This window comes from Saccoglossus kowalevskii, chromosome 16, assembly GCF_978046115.1.
Source record: "Saccoglossus kowalevskii chromosome 16, keSacKowa6.1, whole genome shotgun sequence".
NCBI lineage: Eukaryota > Metazoa > Hemichordata > Enteropneusta > Harrimaniidae > Saccoglossus > Saccoglossus kowalevskii.
This window is the reverse complement of record NC_140656.1, coordinates 15,745,925-15,760,766: the sequence shown is the minus strand read 5'-3', so window position 1 is coordinate 15,760,766 and position 14,842 is coordinate 15,745,925. Positions and strand designations below refer to the sequence as shown.

Genomic DNA, 14,842 nt, shown 5'->3' with positions numbered 1-14,842 from the left:
CATTCAAACTCTAATTGTAGCTCGGCGTGATTCTTGGCAGATTATGAAAAAAATATAATGTTTCTCAATTATGCTTTGTGCTGTGTATTTGTTATTATTATACATCTGTCACCTTGTCTTAATGTTCCGCTATTGCACTGGGTATTTACATTCCCCTATATTATGAAATTCCAAATATGGAACGATTACGAGCGTAAGCGTCGTCTAATAATAAAAATAAACATGGCAGCCCCCAGCGCAGATTTTGATCGGACCCCACACAATGAAGTTCGCTAAATCTGTTCTGAGTTTTTTGAATTCCGACATTCCCCTGATGTATCCTTGCGCGTCGGTCGATACTACCGCTGTACTGTCTTCGTGCATACTTTTCGGCATCCTCGTAATAACCTCATATTCCAAGAATTATTATTGTCAAGAAGAAGCCCTCCGTTATTAGATGGTTCTCGTTCTTGTCTCACAATTGGGAGAAAAAGTATATGTTAACTACCTATTTCCCACCACTGTTTGTTAACAAGCAATTGTACAGTCTCATTTACATAGTTTTATCAATTTCTAGCAGTGTGAGAAACGTAAACTATGTTAACTACTAAATTAATTATAGTGAGCAATATTATAATTTATAACAATTTTACAGGTTTACAGTCATATCAACTACACCTGAATGTGAGTGTTCAAATTATGCATTTTCAATCAACTTGTATCGGCGGGCTCTTCTGCCTACAAAGTCATGCATTCTGTTTTATCATCATTCAATGGGTTTGTGTTTTGTACGTTGTTTGTTATATGTAAACTATATTTATACTATGTCTTCGAGAAGCTGACAAGTATTATTTCATGTGCTTGAATATAGTGCAATTTTAGTATGTAAATTTGGTACATTCACTAATGTACACAATTGTTATTAGCAATATAAATATCTGAGACACGAGTATTCATCACTATTGTTTCATCAAATTGAAAAAAAAAAGCAAAATGAAATGTATCACTTACCTGCCATGTGTCACGTTTGTACTAAGAGTAAATGAAATCAGACCAAGAACTCGTTGATGACGTATTGGAACAATTGTTGGCAAACATTCGTTGAACAAACAAGGCAAATAGACACACATAGCTTCAGTCGGCCATTTTCGACCGAATCGCAATACAAACAGACATGCTTCATTATTTTTGGTTTGCATCACAGCATACACCGAGGAAGACAACTCACCTCACATATCGTTTCTAATCAATCTGTTCTGTGTTTCTGAAAAAGGCTTTCAAGTGCTTTTTGCTGTGGTTGGGGCAGTCGCGTTTTTTATTCGTATATTAGGTAGCCAATGTTCCAATAAAGCCAAAAAAACTATATGAATACCTATACTCACAAAAAAGGATTGTTGGTACTATTCCACCCAGTCATTTGCTCAAACAAGCCAACAACAAATATACCGGAAGATGTGGTAGAAAAAATTAGATTGATAATAATAAGACTTCAAGCCTAAAATACCTGAGCCCCTACAAAATACAGAAAGCAAAAACAACCAACCAATCAAACAAAAAAAATGTAACACACTTAGGGACGACGTCAAAAGACCGATGTCGGATTAAAAACTTATTTGCTTTAGTTTGGGGGTGGAGGCGTTTGACCTCAAAAAGTTTCCATCCTACAAAAACGATTTTATTTTTTAACGAAGCCAAAAAAACTTGGAGTATTTGCAGTTCGTTTTTTTTTTATATCCAATCATAGACAAAAATAACAGAAAATGAAAAAAAACACATCCAAGACGGGAAATGCGTCAAATGAGGTCTGTTTCAGGTCATGGACCTAGAGCATGCGCAGAACCCTGAAACGTATGTGTATATTTCACTTCATTATTACAACCAACTGCTATGCCATACTACTGTCTGATTACAACCAACTGCTATGCCATACTACTGTCTGATTACAACCAACTGCTATGCCATACTACTGTCTGATTACAATCAACTGCTATGCCATACTACTGTTCGATTACAACCAACTGCTATGTCATACTACTGTCTGATTACAACCAACTGCTATGCCATACTACTGTCCGATTACAACCAACTGCTATGCCATACTACTGTCTGATTACAACCAACTGCTATACCATACTACTGTCCGATTACAACCAACTGCTATGCCGTACTACTGTCTGATTACAACCAACTGCTATGCCGTACTACTGTCTGATTACAACCAACTGCTATGCCGTACTACTGTCTGATTACAACCAACTGCTATGCCATACTACTGTCCGATTACAACCAACTGCTATGTCATACTACTGTCTGATTACAACCAACTGCTATGCCGTACTACTGTCTGATTACAACCAACTGCTATGCCATACTACTGTCCGATTACAACCAACTGCTATACCATACTACTGTCTGATTACAACCAACTGCTATGCCATACTACTGTCTGATTACAACCAACTGCTATGCCATACTACTGTCTGATTACAACCAACTGCTATGCCATACTACTGTCTGATTACAACCAACTGCTATGCCATACTACTGTCTGATTACAACCAACTGCTATGCCATACTACTGTCTGATTACAATCAACTGCTATGCCATACTACTGTTCGATTACAACCAACTGCTATGTCATACTACTGTCTGATTACAACCAACTGCTATGCCATACTACTGTCCGATTACAACCAACTGCTATGCCATACTACTGTCTGATTACAACCAACTGCTATACCATACTACTGTCCGATTACAACCAACTGCTATGCCATACTACTGTCTGATTACAACCAACTGCTATGCCATACTACTGTCTGATTACAACCAACTGCTATGCCATACTACTGTCCGATTACAACCAACTGCTATGCCATACTACTGTCCGATTATCAATTTGTATTTAATGGTGAATGCAGTCTGACGCCATGATCAATATTTATCAATTAAGTTTCAGTGGGGGTGGGGGGTTTGGGGAAAAAACTAAAAGAATTAAGTTTTTTATCCGACATTGATCGTTTGACGTCGTCCCTGAGTATGACTAAAGAGAGATGCAAGGCCATGGTTCTACCATCTTTCAGGGTACATATGTTTGGGATCGAAAATCTTACAGCCATTCGGGTCATTTGTGTACAGAAGACACATTTGTTTGAGTTTTTTGCTGATGGTTGCATAATATCGTTTCAATATATTTAGTGCAACAAACATAATTGTAATTCATATGTTATATAACATAAAAAAATATAATATAAGCTATTGGATTGATACGTTATTTGTATTACCATGTTCCTATTCCTATTTTAATTATTATTTTTTGTGACAGACGGCAGTTACGAACATTGAATGTCACCGATATCATGGATGAAACTCGACCAATGGTCTTTCCATCGAGAGAATTAACTAGATGCAGCTGGAATGAATTTCCATGTGAAAAAAAACATCTAGAAAACGCATTTTTCTTTCCGGTGCCAGCTTTAAAAATTCCGGCCATGGCGTGTTGGTTCATTATAGCGTTGACCTGTGATAGCGTAGGGTTGACAGTATTTTGGTGTTCAGCCTAAAGCAGGATTTGAACTTGGATCTCCCGAGCATTAGTCTGATACAACCACTATGCTACCAGTGATCGGACCTATTTCTTTTCTTGAAAAATCCAGCAAAGCTATCACTAAGTGATATTGCATCGACACTATTTTTGCACTAGAGGGCGCTTATACATAATCACATGGAAATATTAGACGTAGAAGGCGCTATTTCTTTTTAAAAAATTGGGCGTGACCTGCAACTTTGAAAATGCGAACAAACAAGGGGAAACGCCATATTTACATTAAGAGCAATAGAAATATATTGGAGAGCGTTTTGGTTCTCGTCTTGACCAACACCTCGTTTATTATTTGATGGCTTAATAATATTCTGATGTAATGTTTATAGTTCGTTTTGTGATCGCTCACCCATCATTCCCACAGTCAATAATACGTGCCACGACTCGACACTAGTTGGGAAATTCGAATATTCAACATTTCCACACTAATGGAATCTATTATATACCTGGTCAGTTTAATTTTGTGATATTTCACAAATATATATGTAGAGAGAATTGAATGTTTCATTTTTTGCCACGTGATCATTACCAGCCTTGCTTTGGTGCGTGTAGTGCGTTTTTACATCATTTTTCACTCCTCACTAACCATGTATCTCCATCGATGAAGGCCAAGTTCTGAACAACTACTAGAGCGGGCGATACTGTTAGAGACAAGTAACCATACAAGCCGTTATATAATAAACAGAAGTCATGTGTGGCATTGTATTAAATTATATTGTTGTCTATAAACTGGCAGCCATCTTGCTCCTCTAATGAAATATCATGCGATTAATCTTTCACGTGCTTGCGTAAAACGTCATCTACAAATGTAACACTGTAACAAAACATTACTTATTTACGCTGTTGAAAACAAATTAAACAACGTCTTCCCTGACTCATTATGATTTACAGAATACATACAATATTTAGGTATATTTATAAGTAAAACTTAGATATCATATCTTCACATATTCGTAGTTCATCACAAAAAGTATTTTCACATTAAGAGTTTAATGGTGTCAGCAGACATTGTAAAAACTTGTACAACAAGAAGAAAAAAGCAATAATGTCCATGTTTGCGATATCATATTTTTATTCATTATTCTGGAAATGTTTGGTTGCTTAGCATGTCTGATATTATAGTTTGTTGCCTTGAAAGTAGAATGTCAAACCCATCCTTGCTAAGATCATTGCAATAAGCAGGTGCATTAGTTTTCAATATTGTGGCATTCCTACGTCCGTTATAGTCGATTACAAAATTATCTTCGTCTACACATTCAGATCGCATCTTCTGTAACATACCTCGAAATGTAGCCAGGTCTTTATGAAAGTTATCACCGTATGCTGCAACCTTGCGCCAGAATGTTTTATTGAAGTGTTGATATAGTTTGTAATCCTCCTTATTTATTTCCAATATTCGCTGATGTTTCCAGTCATCAATCTCAAAACGTAATTTGTTGTTTCTCTTGTTTTGCTGAAAATACAGAATATCTTCAAAGTCCCAACACAGGAGTTTCTTTACCAAAACAAGGGATTCGTCAAAATACTCAGCAATCAACACCAAATCAAAATTCTTTGAAGCTTCCTGTATCACACTATTTACAATATTATCATTGTAATAATTGTTTAGGTCAAGTCCAACATCAAATATTTGTCTATTACCTAGTAATGTCTTGTAGAATGGATCCCTTACGCGTTTAGAATAAAGCTTTGTATTTGACAAAAACATTTGAAGTGGATCTTGACTGGGTTTGTGTTTAATTTTTAGATGACTTGACAGTTTAAAAAATCCAAATATTGACTCGTATGTGGCCACGGGATGACGTAGTATTGTTATATAAGTGGCGTTTCGAATTACTCTGTCAATAGCGGTTTTATTAAATGGAACATGGCTAACTAACATATTGTACTTGGTGCCAGGGAGAGGTGGCAACAACTGTTTCGCCATGTCACTGGTAAATCGTTCTATTCTTGATGAAAACCATCCCGGATTATGGTGCAATGGTAATACAAAAGATAAGTTGTGACGTAATCCGTGACGTATAAGTATTGACGATACTGTAGTACTGGCTGTTTTGTAAGTCTTCAAGAACACCACATTCGTCAGCGGATGATCACACGGAGGTGCTTGCGGGTCACTCACCGACGCCCTTGTAGTTGAAATAGTTGTAGTTGATGGTAACCTGTGTAAAAAAATTGATGTTAATTCTGATTTGCACATATACTACCTGCAATAAGCCAATTTATTTATTTTAAGTTTGGATAATAATAATTGTAATTTACGAATATACGCACTTACAATAATTCTATTTGTAATCTTCATACTACCACAAACACATCATTTCTGCATTTATAATCACTCACTAATACATTGCAACTAGTAAAAGACGAGTTTCACAAAATGTTTTGCTACCAACTAGCAATCATTTTGAATTACAGACCATTCGAATCATGCAATTTGCTAAATTTGTTTGGTGGTGTACTTTAACTTACACAGTGAGTGTTACCCCTCGTGTTACTTCTTGACCCGATGTTATATTCTTTGGACAGGAACGACAACATCGAGAAACATAATAATAGAAGACAATTATTTTTTATTAATTCTTATTATTTTTATTAAACCGTTACACTTTTTACTTTGAAAATAAATGTTTAATTTATTTTAACTAAATTTTGTTTGTCTCGTATCACTTACTGTTATTTCGTATAGGGATTTTGTTTGTCGTGTATTGTTCAGCTGTCTAAGATACATGTTTGTTTTTTGGTTGTTGGAAAAGTTACAAATAAAATGAAATAAAATAAACAACAAGTGCTCTCTGCCGATGTCTAACAAGTCTAGATCACCTCTTTTCAAAGATCCTCGAAGTCAGTTTCGTGATTTGAAAATAACTAACGTAAATTTCACTTGTCTATTCTATTTGTTGCTTGCATACTCCGCATGTATGCATTTAGCTCTCAGGACGACTTAACCTGCCCCTAAATTAAACCACGTAGTTGCCTGCTAAGTGTGAGTGTTTGTTTACATGTATTTCAGTCGTTTGATATACATTGACTAGGCAGCTAAAACGAACATTCATATGTCGAAAAAACGTTTAAGGAATATATGGTGAGTGTTCTTGAACCATTTTAACCATAATGTGTTATTTTTTTGTTACATTGAACTCTGTGACGTGCGCATACGCTGAACTTGGTAATCACGGAAAGATGTACATGTAGTTCGATGTACAAAATTCATAACAAAGTTATGAATAAATATAAAATTTTAAAAAAGTATTGTCGTGATGCAATACGGTTGTTTTGTGCATTTTTGTGATGTACTATTGTTAGACCAATGAGCAATTTTTTTGCCGTGTAGTGTAGTTCTCTTTTCTCGCAGGTTTTGTAGGTATTCCAATTTTCCACCTCTAAAATGATTGTTTTCATACTGGCATATCAACAAGTACACGATCCTACGCCGATAAGTCTATCTTCATTCATTTTTTGTAGTGTGTAAAAGGTCACAGGACAGTCGTGACAATGTTATGACCTTTGCCTGGTTGACATCCATTGTAATTATTAACCACGAACTCACAACACGGGTCATCGGTACCTATACATTATTACATATGAACGATTACTCGAATTAGGAATTTAGGCCACTGAGGAATGTGTAGCGCTTCGCGTTTTTAACTTTTATATTTGAGATTTGCAATATAAGAAAATGGGGACATATGACACAAATTGTCGATCAATGGAGTGCACCGTACAATCAATGGCATTGTTCCAGTATTCATGTCAAAGTGAAAAAATCCGCAATGAAATCACCACAGCTATACATTTAGTGTCTTTAGTGTTGCCGTTTGATGGCTGCACCAGATTGCCGTGTAGAATTGATGTGATATAAGATTGAAAAAAGTCTTACCCATATTCAAGCATTGAGGTTTTTAAAACATAATAGGCTACTATGGTGGTGGTGAAGAGAAAACAGCAACTCAGAAGAATGAACTCAGTTTTTCGTGAAATCGCCATTATTGATACCGCCATGGCCGTCGTAACGATTTTACAACCTATGGTTGATAAGCGTCAATTAAAAATTATCAGAGGACTGTCAGTAAACATACTGTTGTCCAACTGAGGTATGTATGTCGGTAATGGAGGTCAATAAAGCCTGTGCAAGATGTGTAATGCGATTACACGTTTGAGCAATAACGGACTACTCCAGCCAACCCGTAATGGATGAAAGCGGCATTTTGTATACCATAACAATAGGAATATTTTGCTTGGTCAATATCAATCAAATGTTTTAACATACATATATATATACCTAGAACCAGGTATATTAGTACGCACTGAATTTTATTCCTTTATTACTTATATCAAATTTTTTTTCTTTTTTCCCCCCTTCCCCTATCTAGCTATTTAACATGACTTTTTCTTCGGCAAAGAAAACTTGTCTTACATTTTCAACTTGGAACATTTATGGTAGTTTAGTTGAAAAAATTAATGACCCATGCTTTATAGTTAGAATTAGTACTTCAGATTTTTTCAGCCTAGTAGAAACTAAAACAGATAGAGACTCAAATTTAACAATCGCCAAATCCTCATATTTCCACTCTTTCAGGAGTAAAAAACATAAAAAGGCCCGCTCCAATTCTGGAGGAATTGTCTTTTATTACAAAAAAATCTATTCAAATGGCATAAAACAATTACCAAGTAGTAGTGAAGATTTTATCTGGGCTCGTTTAGACAAAGATTTCTTCAACCTTGACGAAAACATTTTCCTTTGCTCACTTTACTTAAGTCCACAACACTCCAGCATCTTTGATTGGAAAGAATCAGACCTTTTTCAACTGTTGGAAAAAGATATTAGTAAATATTCAAAATTTGGCTCAGTAGTTCTAACGGGGGACTTCAATGCACGTACCAAAAGTGAAAAAGATGTGGCAATTTTTGACAATTCAATATTCGTTTCTACAAATACAGACAATTCCTTCAAAAAACGAGCCTCTCAAGACATCCACGTTAAGAACCAATATGGTAATAAACTTTTAAATCTATGTATTGTCACAGACACTGTCATACTTAACGGAAGATGCATAGGGGATATTACTGGTAAATATACATGTTACCAGAGTCAGGGTAGTAGCATTGTAGATTATACAATAGTTAGTAGAAATTTATTTAAAAATATTTCTTTATTTTATGTACATCCTTTGAATTTAACCTTGTCAGATCACTGCCAGATATCTTACCACATTCAAACAAATGCCTTGCTAAAAATCTCTACCACTGATATGTTGCACACAGGTGCCCCAAAAACTTTAAAACAGCAAACATGCACATATATTTGGAACAAGAAATCAAAATTTATTTTTAATGAAGCACTACATTGCAAAGATATGTGTAACTTAATCAATAACTTTAATTTAACTGATTTTGATAACTCTCAACAGGCAGTCGATAAAGCCACAGATCTTCTCTCGAATATTTACCATGCTGCAGCCCGTAAAAGTTTAACAAAACATAAGGTAAAGACAAAAAACCCAAAACATAAGAATAAGAAAAATAACCCTAAGTGGTACACTTGTGAATTGACTAAGCTCAAGAAAGAAGTTCATAAAATGTCAATTAAATTATCATCTAATCCGTACAACAAACAGCTCAGATCTGAATGCTATAATATGAAGCGAAAATATAAACAGCTTGTAAAAAAGAAGAGGCGGGAATACAAGAATAATATACTAACTGAACTAGACACAATGAGTAACTCGCGTCCTGTAGAATATTGGAATTTAATAAATAAACTAAAGGGAAGACAAGAAAATAAGTTATGTGATAACATTAATGCTGAAAAGTGGTATGAACATTTTAAGATACTCAATACAGATGAAATCCCATTTGACGACAACCTAAAAATAGAAACTGACAGCCTAAAAATTACACCTATTACCATTCTGGACCAAAATATTTCTCAATTAGAAATTCAAACTGCAATCAGTGCTTTAAAGAATAGAAAATCTCCCGGGGAAGATAGCATAACAAATGAAATGATTACAACTGGTAGAAATGTCCTGATAAAGCCTCTACAAAAACTGTTTAACCATATCCTCAACAGTGGTCACTTTCCTAGTGCCTGGAATATGGGTATTATCACGCCAATCTTTAAAAAGGGGGAGCGAGCTGACCCAGGAAATTATCGAGGAATTACTCTTGTAAATAGTCTGAGTAAACTCTTCACCTCTGTACTGAAAAAGAGACTTACTAAACATATCAATGAAAATAACATTATAATGAAAGAACAGATTGGCTTCATGCCAAAATTCAGAACAGCTGATCATATCTTTGTACTTAAACAGTTACTGAGTAAATATTTAAAAAGTAAAAAGCGAATCTTTGCATGTTTCATTGACTTTAAAAAGGCTTTTGATTCAATCTGGCACCAAGGCTTACTTTACAAACTCCGTAAAAACAACATCTCTGGTAAATTCTACAATATCATAGAATCAATCTATCAAAACTTTTATTCAATCTATATATTAATGACATCAAATACCACATTGAATCATCACAAAATAACCCACCAACTCTTTTAACTAACCAACTATCTTGTTTACTGTATGCAGATGACCTATTACTACTTTCAGAATCAAAACATGGTCTCCAAAATGCCATTGATTCTGTAGGAATATATTGAAAACAGTGGAAGCTGGATGTCAATGCATCAAAATCAAAAATAATAATTTTCAACAAATCTGGGAAAATGCTATCAAAAAACAAATTTAAAATAAATGGACAAGAATTGGAAAACGTAACATCATATACCTATTTAGGACTAAAAATAAATTCTTCAGGTAAACTCAGCAAAGCACAGGAAGATCTTGGACACAGAGCAACAAAAGCACTATTCAAAATGAAACAACTATTATACTCAGAAAATAACATCCCAATAAAAACACACCTGAAACTATTTGACAGCATAATCAAACCAGTCTTACTCTATTGCAGTGAAGTATGGGCTAGTGATTGCATACTACAATCCAAAGATCTTCATAATAATATGCTTCCTATGGAGAAGCTACACACCAAATTCTGTAAATATGTGTTACAAGTTAACTGTAAAGCTAGTAATTTAGCATGTCTATTAGAACTTGGTAGGTATCCCCTACTTCTAACGAGCATAAAGCACTTAATAAATTATTGGCAAAAAATTAAAAATAAAAATGAAAATACTCTAGTTCATGAAGCATATCAACTTGGAATGGAGCTTGACAAAAACAATACATCTAACTGGGTAACTGGTGTGAAAAGCATACTAAAATATGTAAATGAAAACAATGTGTGGGAGAAGCAACATCTGCATAATGCTGCCTCTATAACAAAAAAGGTTATGGACAATCTCCGAAAATTATTCAAAATTAACAGTCAAGAAAAAATGCAGGATGACAACAAAGGAAAAAACCAAAAAAAACAAATTGCGCACATACAGAATATTAAAAAATGACTGCTCATATGAGGAGTATCTTTCAGTAATAAAAGACTCTAAACATAGATCAGCACTAACAGAACTAAGAATTAGTGCTCATGTTCTACAAATAGAAATGGGTCGCTACAATAAAATAGATGCATGCAAAAGGAAATGCCATGTGTGTGACCTAGACGAAATTGAAGATGAAAAACATTTTCTGCTTAACTGCAAATTATATGAAAATGAAAGAAACCAACTAAACACTAAGTCAAAAATGTCACTCCCAAACACGACAGATGAAGAAAAAATGATAGCTATGATGAACAACAATGAAAATAAAACAATTATAAAACTAGCTAAATACATTTACGAATGTTTCAAAATTAGAGAAAATAACATGAAAAAGCCTTCATTCTCATCCAAATAAACAACAATATTAATATCAAGGCATATCTGCAAGGTTTTTTTTTCTGTTATCATTTTTATGATATTTTATCTTATTGTCTTTCTTGTTTTTTTTCCATCCACACTTTATTGTAATTTAACTCAAGATCCTATAAAGGATACGATATCAATAAAGTTTATTATTATTATTATTATTATTATTATTATGTGGCATGTTTTATATGACTTGTACACATGTGCCATAAATAGGATATGTTTGTAATTTATGGGTCAGGTGTGTATGCATATCAACTACCCTTTTTAATTGTCATAATTTATTTCCATGTGCCTAGATATCGACTTGACAGGATGACATCATTCAACACTCTCCCATAACCTGTCATCATTTAGGTTTATACAGGGTCCTGAATGGAACTCTAGTCAGTGATTGGAACTAATTACGATTTAAACGTCGGATTTTGGTATGTGTAGTCTCTTAATGTACCGGACAATTAATCATAGTATATATGACGTGTTAAGTACTTCGTGTGATTGGCTACATGCGAGTGGAATGTGTGGAGGCCACGCCTCGAGCTCTTAAACCTGCATGTGATAGGTTGAACTTTTGAGAAGTGAATAAAGCTAGTCTTGTCAGAGTTGTGGCGAATTCTCCCGGAGGCAGGCAGTGTCTTGGAAAGATCTCGGCAGGCAAGCCAGCCTTGGCGGGCTCTCCACAGGGCGACTGAGATTAGAGATTAGAAGTTAACACGACTTCATCTGTGTGTGTGTCTTTGCTTTGTCGACAGGGCTGCGAACGGAACGATCATGTGTACTTGAGATAAGGTTTAATAAGACGATAATTAAGCCGTCATACAATACAGGAATGTGACTGTACACTGTATTCAATTACGATGAACTTCGATAACATTAAAACCTGACATGAACGTGAAATGTTTACAAACATATGAAAATAAAACCAACAGCCGACCTTCTTTTCAAATCTAATCACACGTATAATAATGAATGTATTGTAATCGTATCCAAATTAGGATGTTAACCTAAAAAATAAAATAAAAACGACAAATAGTCATATTTTGAGAGACAGCTCTCATTTTTGTAATAACTATATAGCGAATAGATGGTAATGCACAATTGGAAAAGGAGAGAATTCGAACGGCACGGCACTCACCTCGTAACTACAGGCATACACGTTACCTGCCTAAATTGAAAAGTCTTGATATACGCATGAGAAGGTGAGAATAAAAGTGTAAAAAAAAAAGACTGGACAAAACCATCTCCAGGTTAAATGAAATGGAAATCAAAATGACAGAACACATGAAATCGAATGAGAATAACAACATGAAATGACACACAACTTAACAGGATAACACTGATCTGAGAATCACAAACAACAGTATGATCAGTCGTGTTACAATTTTTGGAGGGAATTATCATTCTCTGATAACAATACTTCAGGGAATTGGTGCTGGGTTCCATGCAGTAAAAGAAGAAATTCTCATCAACACGAAAAATAATTCTATAGAGCCTAAATGTGCTAAGACTCGTGTTACCAACATATAGAACAACTTACTATAGGGGTAGAAGCAGCTTAGGACAACTCAGCAACTGTGGGAAAAGTTCATGGTATGCAGACAAAATCCACATGGCTGGATTATATCATTTAAGATATGTTCAAATATTCGTTATAAGCGTTGTATAATAAAAACATTTATACCAAATTTTAACGAATGACAGATTTTCAGCTGAACGGAAAAAAAAGTCACTTGGTACCAAAAAAGCTTTCATTTCAATTTAATACGCGTTAAAATTCGTCATGGTTTGGTCATCACGTAACTAAACCGTAACATTTCTGCTTTGATTGTGTATGTAAACATCCTCTTTGCTAAGATCACTGCAATAACTGGGTGCATTATTGTTCAGTATCGTGGCATTACTACGTCCGTTATAGTCAATTACAAATCTACCTTTGTGTACACACTCAGGTCGCATCTTCTGTAACATACTTCGAAATGTAGCCAAGTCTTTATGAAAGTTATCACCGTATGCCTCAACCTTGCGCAAGAATGTTTTATTGAAGTGTTGGTATAGTTTGTAATCGGACTTGTTTATTTCCAATATTCGCTGACCTTTCCAGTCATCGATCGATTACAAAATGTAGTCTGTTGTTTTTGTTTTGAATGAAGCTTTTTCAACAAAACAAGTGATTCATTAATATACTGAGCAACCACTACAAATTTAAAATTATTTGAAACCTTTTGTATTACAATGTTTACACTGTTTTCATTGTTAGAGTTTTCTAATTCTAACCGAAAGTCAAATATTTGTCTATTACATGTACTTAATAATGTCTTAGTTCATAGCCTGGAGTGATATTCAACTTTCAGTACACATTTTCTCAAAAAAAAAACATTGGTGAACACTACATACTATCGATCACCAGGGCTATTTATGCCGGGCATTCAGGTCAATGAAACACGTGTAGAGTTTGTTTGGTTTAATTGACATGTGTAATGTGAAAACACGCTCGACGCTACGCAGCTCACATTAATTGTCACGCCACAAATATATTTCAACCGATTTGAACAATATTGGACTGTCCCCGCCATTCCCGGATAAACGTATGTTGTGCGACATAAATACCAGTTTCTAGACATCAAGTAATAATAAATAAATAAAGTGATACTAAACTAAGATTTTGTATTGATTTATAGCAATCAAATGAACTAACATTTGACAGCATTGTTGGTCTTTATACAACTTATCAATTAGGTTTCAGTATATTTGAAAAAAAAAGAAGTGCTTTGTTGTCAGATTTACTGTCCGGTTTTCAGACTGTGTGTATACGTCAGTCCTTTGATACACTGACTATTTTGTGATTATATTTCGTTCACTCTTACCATTATATATAGCTGGAACAAACATTCATACACACAAAAAGCAGATGAGGAATGGATTTTCTTCAGACGTGTAATATTTAAAATTGACCTGTGGTGATAACATACGCTAAAGATGATAATAAACGAATGTAATTGTAGTTAGAGATATATTCAATTTGTTTGATTACATTGTGCTGTAGTACACACTATTATATCGGCAGGTCCGCAATCTTGTTTTGATGGACTATTTTTTATCAATATCTTTCAGTATGACGTAAAGCATATTTTTCCACTAAATTACACTGTCCGAGACAGTAGTAGGACACGTGACGAAATTGTCACCACTATTTTTGATTGTGTATATTTTAATTGTTGCATTACAGCTGTGGCTTTTTGAAAACTTATTTTGTAAAGACAGATTCTAATTTTGCAACATAAACAGATTATCATAATACAGAGTTTATTCGACATTCTCTTCAAATGATAACCCCAATTTTTGCAATTTGATCCAAATATATGTCACAGACATTTAGTATAGACACTCGTAATTAGCAATT

At 34.6% G+C, this 14,842-nt stretch overlaps 1 protein-coding gene across 1 annotated transcript; it reads right to left on the bottom strand.

The window, feature by feature from the left end:
* Positions 1–4,554: 4,554 nt before the first annotated feature.
* Positions 4,555–7,568, bottom strand: LOC144351947 (galactosylceramide sulfotransferase-like). The gene is made up of 2 exons (XM_078009224.1): positions 7,462–7,568; positions 4,555–5,743 (listed from the first exon to the last, which is right to left on the bottom strand). The coding sequence occupies exons 1-2, from the start codon at positions 7,566–7,568 to the stop codon at positions 4,660–4,662; spliced, it is 1,191 nt and encodes a 396-aa protein (XP_077865350.1). The 3' UTR covers positions 4,555–4,659.
* Between the last annotated feature and the right edge of the window lie 7,274 nt (positions 7,569–14,842).

What these genes read in the sequence shown, in the direction of transcription:
- LOC144351947 (XM_078009224.1), bottom strand. Translation starts at nt 7,568, where the DNA reads ATGGCGATTTCACGAAAAACTGAGTTCATTCTTCTGAGTTGCTGTTTT. An exon ending in ACCTCAATGCTTGAATATGG is followed by an intron (nt 5,744 to 7,461) that starts GTAAGACTTTTT and finishes TTTTTTACACAG; the next exon opens with GTTACCATCAACTACAACTA.